General features: G+C 43.9%; 2 protein-coding genes across 2 annotated transcripts in view; one reads left to right on the top strand and one right to left on the bottom strand.

The window, feature by feature from the left end:
• Positions 1-18: 18 nt before the first annotated feature.
• Positions 19-12,636, bottom strand: prmt9 (protein arginine methyltransferase 9). The gene is made up of 13 exons (XM_084188506.1): positions 12,485-12,636; positions 11,814-12,013; positions 11,017-11,165; positions 10,494-10,730; positions 9,927-10,094; positions 9,499-9,601; positions 8,675-8,784; positions 8,176-8,365; positions 7,732-7,915; positions 4,794-5,541; positions 4,395-4,548; positions 969-1,091; positions 19-703 (listed from the first exon to the last, which is right to left on the bottom strand). The coding sequence occupies exons 2-13, from the start codon at positions 12,009-12,011 to the stop codon at positions 434-436; spliced, it is 2,634 nt and encodes an 877-aa protein (XP_084044632.1). The 5' UTR covers positions 12,012-12,013; positions 12,485-12,636; the 3' UTR covers positions 19-433.
• Positions 12,637-13,841: 1,205 nt separating this feature from the next.
• The window catches only part of arhgap10 (Rho GTPase activating protein 10), a 61,778-nt gene continuing 60,481 nt past the window's right edge, over positions 13,842-15,138 (top strand). Inside the window, exon 1 of the mRNA XM_084188508.1 lies at positions 13,842-14,496. Coding sequence (XP_084044634.1) covers positions 14,343-14,496 — 154 coding nt within the window. The 5' untranslated portion in view covers positions 13,842-14,342. The remainder of the gene's footprint in view (positions 14,497-15,138) is intronic.

The raw sequence follows: 15,138 nt of genomic DNA, 5'->3' as shown, positions 1-15,138 counted from the left end.
TGAAATAAATGCAAGTGCTGATAGAATATATATTTTTATAAGGACTGCAACCATAATCAAGAGACGTCATTCCAAAACAAGATTATGAACACACTGAAGACCAAAACGTCTCATGATAAGCATATCATAAACATCTACATGTATTTGTGAAAGTCCTGAGGTATATTGAGATGGTAGCTATTGTAGACCTTGTAGGTTCGTTTTAGAGCTGACGCTTCCGGAGAATCCGTAGTCCACCAATCCCTTCCCCTCCTCGACAAGTATGCAGTTCACACTCATAGTATAGAATCCATAGTGATACATTCACATCCTCCCAGTAAGACTGAGTGGAATTGATGCTCTTGTAGAATCAAAAGCATCCCAACTCCCTCCTTTAAAACACTTATGAAGATGACTTGTACTGTCCATACCACCAGACATCTACTTCTCACAGTCACTGAGCGGACTCTCTAACAGAATCCACAGTCCCCGTCTCCCCAGCCTCATCCTCTATACAGGCTGATATGGAGATGGAGCTCTTCTGCAGGGTGACGGCCAGTCGTACCCAGTCTCCCTCCCTCACCTCCAGGGGCTGGTGCAGCACCACGGCAGCCTGCTTCCAGTGGGAGTCCTGGTTGAAGGTGCTCACGCTGATCTCCTCGTTCAGGTGGATCTGGTACCAGAAGGGGACAGCAGTCACCCTGCCTGAGGCACTGGCCTGGACCTGGGAGAAACACAGAGAGAGAGTCAGGGCCATAGAAATGGACTCTATTGTAATCAATAAAATAGTCATTGTATTTCTATGGTCAGGGCCACAAATCAGTGGAAGTACAGATACTACCAAGGGATCTGGCAACTCAGTGTTATCTTCAGTATAATGTGTAATCAGTCAATGGTGCCATTTACAGTGTTTTTTTTAATATGAATGTTTCAGACAATATCTGATAATGTATCTATAACTAAATGAAGCTGGAGGGTTGTGTCTTTACCTTGACGTCTCTGTTGGTATAGTTGGCGTTGGTATTCATGAGGTCCAGGATAAAGAGTTCTACAGAGCCACTGAGATGTCTACACTGCAGAGTGGACAAGTCCAGAAACACATGTACTGGAACCTAGGAAGGAGAGAGATCATATCGTTGTAACATATTAGTATAGATGTCAATTCAAGACATCTATACAACCCTACATCGGAGACTCATTTAACCCCTTTAACAGAATGACAAGACAGTCCATATAGTCTATTTCAGTGTTTCCCAAACCTCTCCAGCTAGTTTAACTTATTTGATATATTCAAGAACTAGCACACCGGATTCAGCTGGTCAACTAATCTCCATTAGTTGTCTCCATTAGTTGTCAGGTGTATTTAACACAATCTCCAACTCTTAGAAATACTCTAGAAAGCAGGAGGAGTGTTCTTGTCAAGCGACAGAGTGGGAGTGTCACTGTCACAGAGAACAAAAGAATGCGTCCTCCTCCCTGTCACAGCTCCCAGTGTCACCACAGCTCTCCGTTTGATGTCATGCTTACTGATGGGTCCAGGTAGGAATGTCCTTACGCGAAGCCGTGTGAATGCTTTTCCCCGTGTGACAGTCGTGCTAGAAAATGGCGTGCCCTTGTCTGAGCTCTTCAAAGACAACATCTGTTTAAACAAACTGCCGTCCCGTGGGAGCCAACACCGAAAATTAGAGCGCCAACAAGACACCGGAAAAGAAGGACAACTTAAAAGGATTTCTCAGCTCCCCGTAATACGGACGGAATGCTAGATTAAAGAAAACATGAGACGTCTCAACGTAGGAGGTTGCATTGCAAGCAAAATGGGTTTTTAAAACCAACAATAATCCCTTACATAATGATAAAGAAAAGCACAGTAAAAGGTCAGTTTAAATGTATTGTGCCCTTTCAAATTGGTTCACTTGAGCTCAACTGCAATACGGCAGACCAAGAGCCACTAACAGTACTGCGAAATAAACTATAAGAAAAAAAAGTTTCGCTTTCGCCAGAATATTTTTTTTTTGGGGGGGGGGGGGGGGTTTGGCATTATATGTCAGCAGCCATCTTGAGTCAAGATGTTACAACCCTCAGGCAACATGTTGGTGTGTCTCAGGAGCCTGTCCTTTGAATCAGAAGAATGACGCAAGACACAAACAACATTGAGCCAGCTGTCAATACTATGACTATTGCATCAGTGACATGAGAGGGAATACCAGATATGAGGGGCTAGAGAGGAGACATGTTGAGTGAGAAAGGTTTGGGAGTTGTGTCACGTAGAATGAACTTTGAGTTGACCATACTTTTTCCCCTAACCATAAAGTAAATGTACTATACGACTTAGTTAGTTATCAGAGTATAGTGCATGTCCATATAGAGCTGGGAAGTGTGGCTAGAGCCAGGAGGTTTTCCTGACAATGTGAGCTGACTCGGTCCTCTGTAGCTCAGTTGGTAGAGCATGGCGCTTGCAACGGCAGGATAGTGATTACGATTCCCAGGACCACCCATACATTTAAAAAAATGCACGCATGACTAAATCGCTTTGGATAAAACACCAACATAAAGTGTCTTAATAGTTGCCTGGCTACCCAAACTCCTTGCGCCGGCCAAACACTACGCCACGCCTGCGGACGCTAGTTTCTTCTCCGCAATGAGTCTGGATTTACCCCGACGATTTCTAGAACGCAAACACATTCTAACCGTTCTGATTGGCCAGAACACACGTGGGTAAAGCGGCAGTTTGAAAATTCGTCATTGGCTTTGATACTCTGATTGGTTAGAGATGACGAATCGCTAATGACATTGTTTTGTACAACGCCCCTCATACCCCTCATCATCACAAACAACTTCAATGATGGCAGTCTCAGACTAAAGTATGTAGCGAACGACAGAGCAGTGGAAGAACAGTTTGAGTTATCAGTCAATCTTAATAGGCCATTGGGACTCCACGAGCCCCCAGAACAGCTTCAATGCGCCTTGGCATAGGGTTCTACAAGTGTATGGAGAAATTCCATAATTTGGTGTTTTGTTGAAACGCTGTCTCAGGTGCCGCTTCAGAATCTCCCATAAATGTTCAATTGGGTTGAGATCTGGTGACTGAGACACACACACACACACACACACTCTGTAAACCCCCTATGCTCCTTTGGCTGTGTTTAGACAGGCAGCCAAATTCTGATATTTTCTTTCACTAATTGGTCTTTTGACAATCAGATCAGTTCTGTAAAAGATCTGATGTGATTGGTCAAAAGACCACAGTGAAAAAAATATCAAAATTGGGCTGCCTGTGTAAACGTACCCTTTGAGACCCCTCTTTCAAAGTCACTGAGATTTCTTCTAACCATGGTAGACAAAATAATGGGCAACCGGGCATTTTTATACATGACCCTAAGCATAATGGGAGGTTAATTGCTTAATTAACTCAGGAACCACATCTGTGTGGAAGCATCTGCTTCCAATATACTTTGTATCCCTGGCTTACTCACGCGTTTCCTTTATCTTCATGTTTCAACGTTTATCCGCCACATGCACAGGATACAACGGGTGTGAAACAGTACAGTGACATTCTTACCTTAAGAGCTCTTTCCAACAATGTAGTGAATAGTAGTAATAATAATCTTCCTGGGGCATACATCTCTATCTATATACATACACACACACAACGCCCCTCATACCCCTCATCATCACAAACACACACACACACACACACATATATATATATATATACACACACACACTGAGTGTATAAAACATTAAGAACACCTCCCTAATATTGAGTTGCACCACTTTTGCCCTCAGAACAGACTAAATTCGTCGGGGCATGGACTCTACAAGGTGTCGAAAGCGTTCAGGGATCTTTTGTCTTGCCTATTCACCCTCTGAATGGCACACATACACAATCCACGTCTCAATTGTCTCAAGGCTTTAAAAAAATCCTTCTTGAACCTGTCTCCTCCACTTCATCTACACTGATTTAAGAGGATTTAACAAGTGACATCAATACGGGATCATAGCTTTCACCTGGATTCACCTGTTCACCTATGTCATGGAAAGAGCATATAACTATAAACTGGGTGGTTCGAGCCCTGAATGCTGATTGGCTGACAGCCATGGTATATCAGACCGTATACCACGGGTATGACAAAGCATTTATTTTTACTGCTCTAATTACGTTGGTAACCAGTTTATAATAGCAATTTGGCACCTCAGGTGTTTGTGGTATATGACCAATATACCACAGCTAAGGGCTGTATCCAGGCACTCTGCGTTGCGTCGTGCCTAAGAACACCCCTTGGCCATATACCACACCCCCTTGGGCCTTATTGCTTAACTATATCATTAAAACCTCAGGCCCTAGTGACGACATATTCAAGACAGGTGGGGAGATACAGTACGCATGCAGTGAATCTGGGCAGTTGTCAACTCACAGTGAACTGGTTGATGAACGGGGCGATGTTGAAGCCCAGTGTAGGCTCCTGGCCCTGGACAGCACTCTCCAGCAGCAGGCTGTCAGACTCCACCAGCATCCCGTACAACACAATCCTCTCTGGGAAGATCTGACCACCGTCCTCCAACAGACACCTGCCATGGATGGATCCCACCCAAACAAACAATCAAACAATTGCTGACAATAGAAACATACAAAAAGGGACATATTTTTCAAAACCCAAATAGTCTATTTTCCCCCAATATGATAACACTAAAGATTAATATCAACAATCTCACCTCATTCCAAAAACACTATCAAATTCCCCCAGCACGTCATACATACTACCCTGTTACTACCAAAACTACCTTTCCCAGCAGCGCTTGCTACATCGTCCTACCTGGCCAGGGTGGCTTTCTCCATCAGCTTCTGCCTGACTAAGCCACAGGTCTCCACACAGTCTAATATGATGGCGCTCCACAGCTTCTCCCTGGAGGGTCTCTGGAGCACCGCCTGCTCATCCTCCACCTGGTTCAGCCAGAACTCGAGAGCCTCCTCTGGGACACCGTTGGCCTTGGCCAGCCTCCTGAGCACCGCCTGGTGCTGGGTCTTCTCTACCGAACTATATGCCTTCACCTGGCCCTGACTGGCTGCCATGAGGGAGAGGACAGAGAAGCCCTCAGACACGTCCAGCACGTAGAAGGGGTCGGGACCAGGGTCCATAGGGCCACTGGGAGGGTCAGTGAGAGGCATGACCTCTAACCCTTCACCCTGGCTGGGACCCTGGACCGAACGTGCGTCCTTCAGGTTGGTGATGAGTTTAGCCAGTGCCTTGCGGAAACTATCGTGGTAGGGCTGGTTGTTGAGGAGGGCCATTTCAGCACACTCCAGCATGGTGTAGTCTCTAGGTCCACTGCTCTGCTCTGTCCCGAGGCAGGCTAGGGCGCTGCACAGTTCTGCCTCGGCGTTCAGGCTTGGCTTGGGATTGCCACTTTGGCCTGGGTTGTTTCTAGGTTGGTCTGGATCCAGACAGTCGTCTAGACGGAACTCTCGTCCGTCTCGCGCTACGGCAACGCTGCAGAGTCTCAGGTAGGCGTCCCGGCAGGAGATCTCCACGATGAGCTCGTCACCAGGCCTCAGGGGGAAATCTGACCAGACATTTCATTTTATGGTTCATTTGAATAAGGACAGATACAAACCCATTGACATTGAATTAACAACCATCCAATGAGTTGCACCATCGTGTATATACCTCAAATTGTATACATTAACAGTCTAATATTAATTAATGAATATGCCATTTAGCAGACGCTTTTATCCAAAGCGACTTACAGTCATGCGTGCATACATTTTTGTGTCTAGAATAGCACTTGAATATTTTGTCTTGCCCATTCACTCTCTGAACGGCACACATACACAATTGTCTCAAGGCTTTAAAAAGTATTCTTTAACCTGTCTCCTCCCCTTCATCTACACTGATTGAAGTGGATTTAACAAGTGACATCAATAAGGGATCATAGCTTTCACCTGGATTCACCAGGTCAGTCTACGTCATGGAAAAAGCAGGTATTTCTAATGTTTTGTACACTCAGTGTATGTACATTTGTTTTGATGGGTGTGACCCTCTTTTAGTCTAACAAATAAAGCATGTAGAATTGCAAAAGAAAACGTAAATTACGTACAAATTCTTGGCATATCTTAACAAGTTGATTTCTTTCTTTTTATAAGACCTTGTTGCGCACATAACTGTTTATTCATGAACCACAACAACAAGTAAACAGAACTGGCATGGAACAAGACGCTTTGCCACTGCACAAAAAGAAAGAGGGAGAGAGAGGAAGAGAGGGGTAGGAGCAGGGGAACGAGGGAAATGAGATTCAGGAGGGAGGGAGGCACAGAGAGAGAGAGAGAGCGCTGTAGGAATAACATCTGTTTGTGTCATCACGTCAGCGTGTGGTTTGTCGTTGTCAGGGGGCGTTTGGGGAAAATACATATTTATATCCTATAAGAGATTCATGAACACTAAAGAGTGTCACAGGCGATCCCCGGTGCACCCGTCTGTCTCGCCACGGCGGCCGGGAAATGGATGTCGATGATCACCGGGAAAAGGTGATGGGGATGGCGTCTGGCTGGTCCCTAGACGCTGCCCCTGTCAATTAGCCACACTGCTGCACAGAGACACTGAGCTCTGTAGCTGAATGATGATACATCTCAATGTCAACACTACAACTTCACTTAGTTGTTCTACGTCTGGAAGGAGCACAACAACCTGACAGGATAAAGGAGTACAGAATTGTTTGTTGACAAAGGTCAAGCCTATTTGCGTATAATACATTCAATCCATTTGAATGGTCATGGAATCAAGCTAGGCAAACCAAAGCCAACTAATAACAGCCTTGAGGCTAGATATGTAGACTGTACGTTGACTTCAGTCATTGCCTAATGTCTTCAAAGGAATGGGTTTCTTCAATATGTAGCCTACTGCCCCCGTTTGACAGAATGTGGAATTGCATTGCAAACATCAGAAGGGGACAAATATTACAGTGGAATATGCAACACCACCATTTTCATATATTATGTACAGTATGTAATATGTGTAATTTATATGGTAACAAATATGTAAGTATTACTGTATAGCTGTGCTGAGTGGATCTCAGGAGAATCTGTGTAGAACTTGATCAGTTTAGGCAGTGCATTATGTGCATCTCTACTGTATGATTAAAGGGCTCTACATAGAGATGTTTAAACATACTGCTCTATAGATACAGCAACACTAGATCTTACTCCTACAGAGGAGTCGTGTGCAGTTGTCTAAATATTCTACCTCACTGCATAGTATATACACTGAGTGAACAAAACATTACAAACACCTGCTCTTTCCATGACAGATTGACCAGGTGAAAGCTATGATCCCTTATTGATGTCACTTGTTAAATCCACTTCAAATCTGTGTAGATGAATGGGTGGAGACAGGTTAAAGAAGGATTTTTAAGCCTTGAGACAATTGAGACAGGCATTGTGTATGTGTGCCATTCAGAGGGTGAATGGGCAAGACAAAAGATTCAAGTGCCTTTGAAAGGGGTATGGCAGTAGGTGCCAGGCACACCGGTTTGAGTGTGTCAAGAACTGCAACGCTGCTGGGTTTTTCACACTCAACAGTTTCAAGAGTCAACATGGGCCAGCATCCCTGTGGAACGCTTTCGACACCTTGTAGAGTCCATACCCCGACGAACTGAGGCTGTTCTGAGGGCAAAAGGGGGCGCAACTCAATATTAGGAAGGTGTTGCTAATGTTTTGTACACGCAGTGTACATACATGTCTGATATAAATGACCTTACTGTGTGGTGTTTGAACAGGGTAGATGGCCTGCTCCCAGCAAGTGTCCTCCATAGGTCCGGTGGACAGGCTGCTCTCCTGATCCAGGTGGAGCTGGAACCACACAGCCAGAGCGTCTAGCAGACCCTCCCCAGTTACGGGTAGACGCACCCGGCTCACCTCCCTGGAGCACAGACCCTCCAGCTCCTGGGGCACAGTTAGCATAGCATAATTAGAATCACTGCTCTTGTATACTTGGAACCCATAGCCAAATCTCACGCTAGCTAGGCTCTTGACATACAAGATATTGTTTTGTTATCATTATACAGAATCTACACACAGCAATGCCACTGTGAGGCTGTACATCGTAGCTGTTGATGATAACTAACAGTTCAGTAGATTCCCCATAGAGATTTCTGGTTTAAATGTTATCTATGTATTTATGAAGAAGCTATACTGCCGCTGACCTGTACGTTGTTGAAGTCTATGTCCAGGGCATTGAAGGGTTCAGTGAGGGGGGTGTAGCCTCCAGGCAGCCTGCTCAGTCTCTCTGTGGTGTAGGGCTCCGTGGAGTCATCCTCTGAGCTGCAGCTTACTGGGCTGTGGAGCTCTCCGGCTGCAGCCATGGCCAGGCCCCCCACCTCAGACACACACAGCCTGCAGGCACATAGTTATAAATAGATGGTATGACATGAATATTAACACCGGTGTCTGTTTACCCACACACACACACACATACTACCTCCAGGGACATATGGCCTTCAGCTGTTGTTCCATGTCGACAATGAAATATTCCAACAGATAAGGACACGAAAGCTGAACTTGTTGATATTTGGGCTACTGTTCTACATGCTGAGGCATTGAGTGTGAAACGCGCAAAATAAATTATACAACTAAATCCGTCATTGAAAAACAATGTCTGACTGACTTAAGTTAGCCTTGATTAACAACAGAGGGACAGGTCACCTGTGATGGCGGCGGATCTCCAGGCACTGGACAGCCATCCCAAACACAGTGGCTCCGGCAGGGATGACCCGGCCTGTTTGGGATGGAGGCGTGGATGGGTCCTGGGTACTCTGCAGTGGAAGGAGGAGAAAGTGAGCCTTCACGTGTTCATAGATCAGGCCTCATGCCATTAACTTAGCTATAATATGATTTTATTTGTTGTTGCAATTTATAGTATATGTTTGCTAAATGCACTTGTCTGTAGGGAATCTTTATATAAAGGATTTTCATCTATCCTTTCATTTTTTTTTTTTACCTCAAATGTAGTATCGCATTGAGACCATAGATGGCACTGTTGACTTATATTGGCTGCATTATAATATTGAGGAAGGTGGTTGGTTGGTACTGTAGTCTCCTACTGTAACCTTAAATTATTTTGCCAATTATTTTGCCAATAAACAGGAGAACATTAGATTTGGCTGGATAAAGGACATTTAACATAAAAGGATTGATGCTTCATAATCATGTTTTATCATTGTGATACAAAAATATAGGTAAAGCCTCTTTTGAAGATTCCTTTGCGATCACTTGTGTTGAATTGAGACAGCCAATCCTGTTAAATGAATGAAAAACATGAACATAACTGGAATCTAAATCCACTGTTGTGATGAAACTGAAAATGTTATGCGAAAGTGTTGGGAAATAAATAATCAATACATGTTACTTCCTAATCATGGTAACGGTTTCAGACTTGCACTAAAGGGTGGCTTGTATTCATTACAGTGAGAAACTCTATATGAACATAAAATAAATCCTGAACATGGCTGCCTATGCTAGTTAATTACCAGTGGAGGCAAAAGCAGATGATTCCAGGCGTGTATAAGGCTCTCTATAATGCCCTCACCAAATAGGCCAGCATCCACAGTCTCCGTGACAACCAGCGATACCCTACCACAGAAAAAAAACATCACACAAACATTAGAGGACAAATAGGGACGGTTTCCGGGACACAGCTTACATTTGAGTCATTTAGCAGATGCTCTTATCCAGAGCGACTTACATTAGTGCATTCGTCTTAAAGTAAGGTAGGTGAGACAACATCAATCTTAGCAAGTATATTTTCCCTCAACAAAGTAGTTATCAGCATAGTCAGTGCTAGTAGAAAAAGAATAGTGCATTATTTGGGGGGGGGGGGGGTATTTATGATACTCTTTATAGAAGTAGGGTTTCAGACGTTTTCGGAAAATGGGCATGACTTGGGTGTCCTGGTCACCTCTTAGGGATGTCTTTAGGCACTTCCATCTCCAGCGACTTCATATGGAGGATCTTGATGCGTCCGTTCATTCCGTTAGCGGTGACCACCTCGCAGGCCAGCTCGTACATGGTCTTGGACAGCTCACAGGCGTACACCTCAGCCGCCCCGGCCTTCTTAGCACACATTCTGTCCATAGAGAGACCAGAGAGGAACAAGGATTACAAGCAGTAACAAATGAATAGAAATGGACAGACCACAGCCATGACAGTGTTTTAACACAATCGTAGTCAATCCCAGAGCTGTGTAGATTTCTCTTGGCTAGATACTAACCATTAAGATTGTATAACTTTAAACTAATTATTCGTTTTGTAATTAAACAAATGATGCACTTAAAAGGATAGTTCACCTAAATTACAAAATGACATTGTTTTCCTACCAGTGGCGGGCACTGTTTCCAAATGCTACCGTTTTAGCATTTGTGGCACAAATGTCCAAAGACCGCTTGCAGGGTAAGGAAAGCAACATGTAATTTTGGCATTTGGATGAACTATCCCTTTCACAGTAATAGGCAGAAATAAATCTCACCCGAGGATACCGGTCCCTGTGCCTATATCTAACACAGTGTTGCAGCCTCCCTCCACAGCCTTCTGGATGGCCTGCTGGTACTTGTGGTTCCTCTTGCGGTCGTTGAGCATCAAGAAGTGCCAGCGCTCCACCAGCCAGTTGGCGACGCGGTAGAAGTTCTCCTTGGCCTCAGGGTAGTCCGGCTTTAGCTTCAGGGCCTTGTGGAAATGACCAGCGGCCTCGTCACGGAATCCCATTCTGGAGCGTGCATGGAAGATCGGAATGGAAGCAATCTAAGAATATTGTGACACATTTACTAGGACACAGCGCTATCTGGCTAGTTTAATCACTTTACACCACTGCATGCAAACAAACAATTTATTGGCAGACATTAAAGAAAAGATAACTCTATTCTTGATCCTGTGTCAAGCATATTCTAAGGTACAATGTTACCCCACAATAACTGACTAGTAAAGTCTTCCCATTTCCCAAGCCTACAGACAATACATGCAAGACACCGGTCAGACTGTTGAGTGAGGGCTACCTGAACAGGTGTTCACCCATGCTGTTGATGATGACCTCATCAGTAGGGAAGAGCTCCAGAGCCTGTTCATAGCAGTCAAACAGGTCCTGGATGCGCCCCAGAGAGTCGAGCTCATCTGCCCATTTGAACAGAGTGAACCTAAATGACTCCTGAAAACACACACACATAAAACACACACATTATAAAAACTTTGTTGGTGATGTATTAGACTAGCTTTCATCTAAGAATGACATCACTTGTCTTTTTCCTTCAGTGGTAAACATTTATATTGTAATGTGTAAAGAGAATACACACGTCAACTTCAAAATGAAAGGTTGCCTAGCGGTTAGAGCGTTGGGCCAGTAACCGAAAAGTCGTTGGTTTGAATACCCGAGCCAACAAGGTTAGAAAATCTGTTGATGTGCCCTTGAGCAAGGCACTTAACCCTAATTTGCTCCAGGGGCACCATACTACTATGGCTGACCCTGTAAAATAACAAATTTCACTGCACCCATCTGGTGTATGTGACAAAAAAATATTGAATAAAACAAATCTGAAAGTTCAAAGGGAATGTCAATTGTCAGACAGGCTGAATGGTGTATAGCCTACAGCAGGGCTCTCCAACCCTGTTCCTGGAGAGCTACCGTCCTGTAGGTTCACTCCAACCCTAATCTAGCGCACCTGATTCTAATAATTAGCTGGTTGATAAATCGAATCAGGTTAGTTACAACTGGAGTTGGCGTGAAACCTACAGGAGGGTAGCACTCCAGGAACCGGGTCGGAGAGCCCTGGCCTACAGGCTTTCCTTTGCTACCCACACTGGCAAAGTCCTTCAGCACAGGAGCCAGGTTGAGGACGAGAAGGTAGTGGACGAAGGCGGTCCCATAGTCTTGGTTGAATAGACACTGCTGGGCACTCTCCAGTGACCTAGACACCAGCTCATTCCTGGCAGGGTCCTCCCTGGGCGCCCGACGGTTCCGTCTGCCCCGCTTAGGCCTGGTGCTGGCGTTGGGCATTCCTATCACACAGGGAGATAGGAGACCACATATGTTAGGAACACACAGCAAACACAAACAAAGACATAGCCACACAACATTCATCACACTGATGAGCGGTTTAGTTTGATAATTACATAACTAGCTACAATGTCATTATGAATGTGTTGCTGTGGTTGTAAAAGTGTGCAGCAGATATTTTGGTTGTAACCACAATACATGAGCTAGCAAGCTAACGTTACACAAGTCTAGCCTATTGGTTCAAAATGCCACACATACTAGCTACATCAAATAACACAAGTAGCTAACTAGCAGTGTTGTGTTCATCATGCAATATCGCTAACTAACGTTACTAGGTATTATTTTCAAAACGAGTCGCTAACGTTAGCTAGCTAACTTAATTAGCTACTACTGTATGTTGGTAACTAGCTAGCTAAATATGGCCAGCGGACGATAGGCGTAAAACTTCATTTTCAGTGATGTTGATGACTTACTATATATGCATCACAAAATCATACATTTAAATACAACAGTAACATTATAAACGATGATGACAATAACAGTATCAAATGTAGAGCTAGCAACATCTGATAGCGCCGCTGGCTGAAGACCACTGACAGTGAGGGTATAATAAGAGTTTCTAAACCCAGAGGCGCAACATTGCCAGACTTCCGGGAACGCTTACGAAGCAGACCAACAGACCAGGTCTTCTTCTTCTTCTTCTTCTTCAGTGGGGTTTATCGGCGGTTGGCATCCAACGTTATGGTGCATTACCGCCACCTACTGTACTGGAGTGTGGGCCAGAGACGGGGATAAACTAAATCCTATCTGCCAACCCAGTTTCTCTTAAAAAATACAAAAAAATATGTGATACTATATCTAATGACGTTCTACTCAATATACTATTTAAACTAATTTCCTGTATCCCCTTCTCCCACATACTTAATCTCATCCTCTCTATTTCCCTCTGATACTGCCCACACAGTAGCAATACATGCTCCACAGTCTCTATTTCCTGACAATAATCACACTTTCCTGATGGATGCTTTCCTATCATGCTTAATGTCTTATTCAACTGGCTGTGTCCCACCCTTAATCTTGCAAATATAGCCTCCTCTCTTCTGTCCCTTCCTGCCGTCCTCCCCTCCCCGACTTTCCTCTGTACTTGAAAACAGACCAGGTCGGGGTTTGGGGTTTGAGAAATCAGTAAGAGAAGTGAAAAATTCTTCCTTAGCTGTTAAATTTCTCGACATCTAAAGGCACAACCTAGATTCAAGACGTCTCAAGTAGTTGAACATGTTTACTCCAACCTCGTGAACGTGAAAAACTGACACGTCTTCATTTTCGTCAAAAACAACTTTATATCGAAGGAGTGCCTTTGATTTGACGGCGTGCACATGCGCAGTTCGGCGCGAAACGACCGTTCGACCCGATGACGTGTTTTACTCATGGGTTTAGCTAGCCAACGTCGCTATCCTACAAGCGGGATTTCTATTGGAGTAGCAGTTTCTGTCTGTCTTTATACTGTACTGTCTTTGGAATAATAACAAATGCAGCACATGTCCGTTGTGTAAATAAGTACGAGTAGGAACAAAGATGTCTTCCATGATTCCACGTGTAAAAATTGTGGATATTCTGAGTTAAGAAAATCAATTTAGAGCGTCTGAAATATTATAATAAAAAACGGACACCAGCTAGATGTATTATAAGTATGTATTTTGTAGAAAATGTAAATATTTTACATTGTGGGCAATGTATGAATTAATCAGAAGGTGGGTGGAAGCCAATGGGATAAACGCCCTATCCCGCGTCCGCGGAGGAGGACTTGAGGCGCTACACGCCTACTACTGTCAAAGAGAATTGTTTTATTTCGACTGTCAATTGAATGTCTGCACTGGACGACGTGGACTACAACTTGGATTGACACAATACGTTTTTCCGACCTAAATAATGCTTTGCTGTTACTCTTAAACAAGCTCTAACAAAACAGTTGCTAATTTAGGAATGCCACACGCCTTTTCAACTACTAGTACCATGCTAGCCAATTTTCTTCGTGAATAAGCTGTAGTTAGCTACTAGTAGTTAGCAAGTCAGCCAACACGTTATGATTTGGGAACACTAGCTAGCAAAACGTAGCTAACGTTTGCTAGCTAGCGAGTTAGAGGACAGCACAAGCCAGTTGCCCACCCTAAAAATCAGTTTTTAGTTGGTTAACGTTACTTTTCTCAGTTTCGCTTGACACCAAGCAACTTGTTGGTGGTGGCTAATTATTTATTGCGTGGTTTTTATAAAGCAGCTTTACAGTTTCTTATGCTAGCTAGCTGAACTAGACAACTAGCTAACGTTACAGACATGGGATTACACCCGTTGGAGTTTAGCGAATGCTACCTGGACAGTCCCGGTTTCAGGGAGAAAATAAAGGCGCACGAGGCCGAGTTGGATAAAACCAACAGATTTATCAAGGAACTCTACAAGGATGGAAAGAATCTCATCAATGCCACAAAACGTAAGTTTTTATGAAGTTGAGTTTATTGCCCTGGGATGGTTATATTGAGTTGCTGGCTAACTAGCTAGTTGACAGGTCCCTCCCTAAGCAGTTCCAAGTTTGCCTCTAGGACTGTGCAAGTTATATGGTTAAGGTTATAACGTTATGGCGCACTCTTTGCTTGCAACCAGCTGTATCCATCGCCCTAAACTTTGTTTATAGCTACCAAAAGTTTGTTTCCCTAAACAGCTGTGTTCAACATTTTGTACACGGACCAGTAGTCAGTTCTGGAAACAATGCCTTCATTATTCAATAAACTGTAACGCATTGCTGACAGGTGAGGTCTGTTGTCAGCCCAATTGGTGTGCATGAACTTGCAAAAATCCCCAGATGTTAACGTTCACGCATTGTCTAGAGGCCAAAACACGATTCATGTGGAGTCCTTTGAAAAAATGAAAAGTATTTTCCTTGAAGAAATAATTTAGAGGCAATAGCTTATCCAAATTACTTATGGGTTTGTGACAAGGTTGAATTTTGTACACACACCTTCACCTGGGTAAATATAATAATCTCCATGCATTCTAGCCCAGTGGGTTGGGTCTGTCAGATTGGTCTGGTGACTTGTAAACTCCGGTATTGACAAATCTAATTGTATTTGTCACA

This window comes from Coregonus lavaretus (assembly GCF_964263955.1).
Source record: "Coregonus lavaretus genome assembly, contig: SUPER_35_unloc_1, whole genome shotgun sequence".
NCBI classification, from domain to species: domain Eukaryota; kingdom Metazoa; phylum Chordata; class Actinopteri; order Salmoniformes; family Salmonidae; genus Coregonus; species Coregonus lavaretus.
This window is presented reverse-complemented; position numbering and strand designations above follow the sequence as displayed.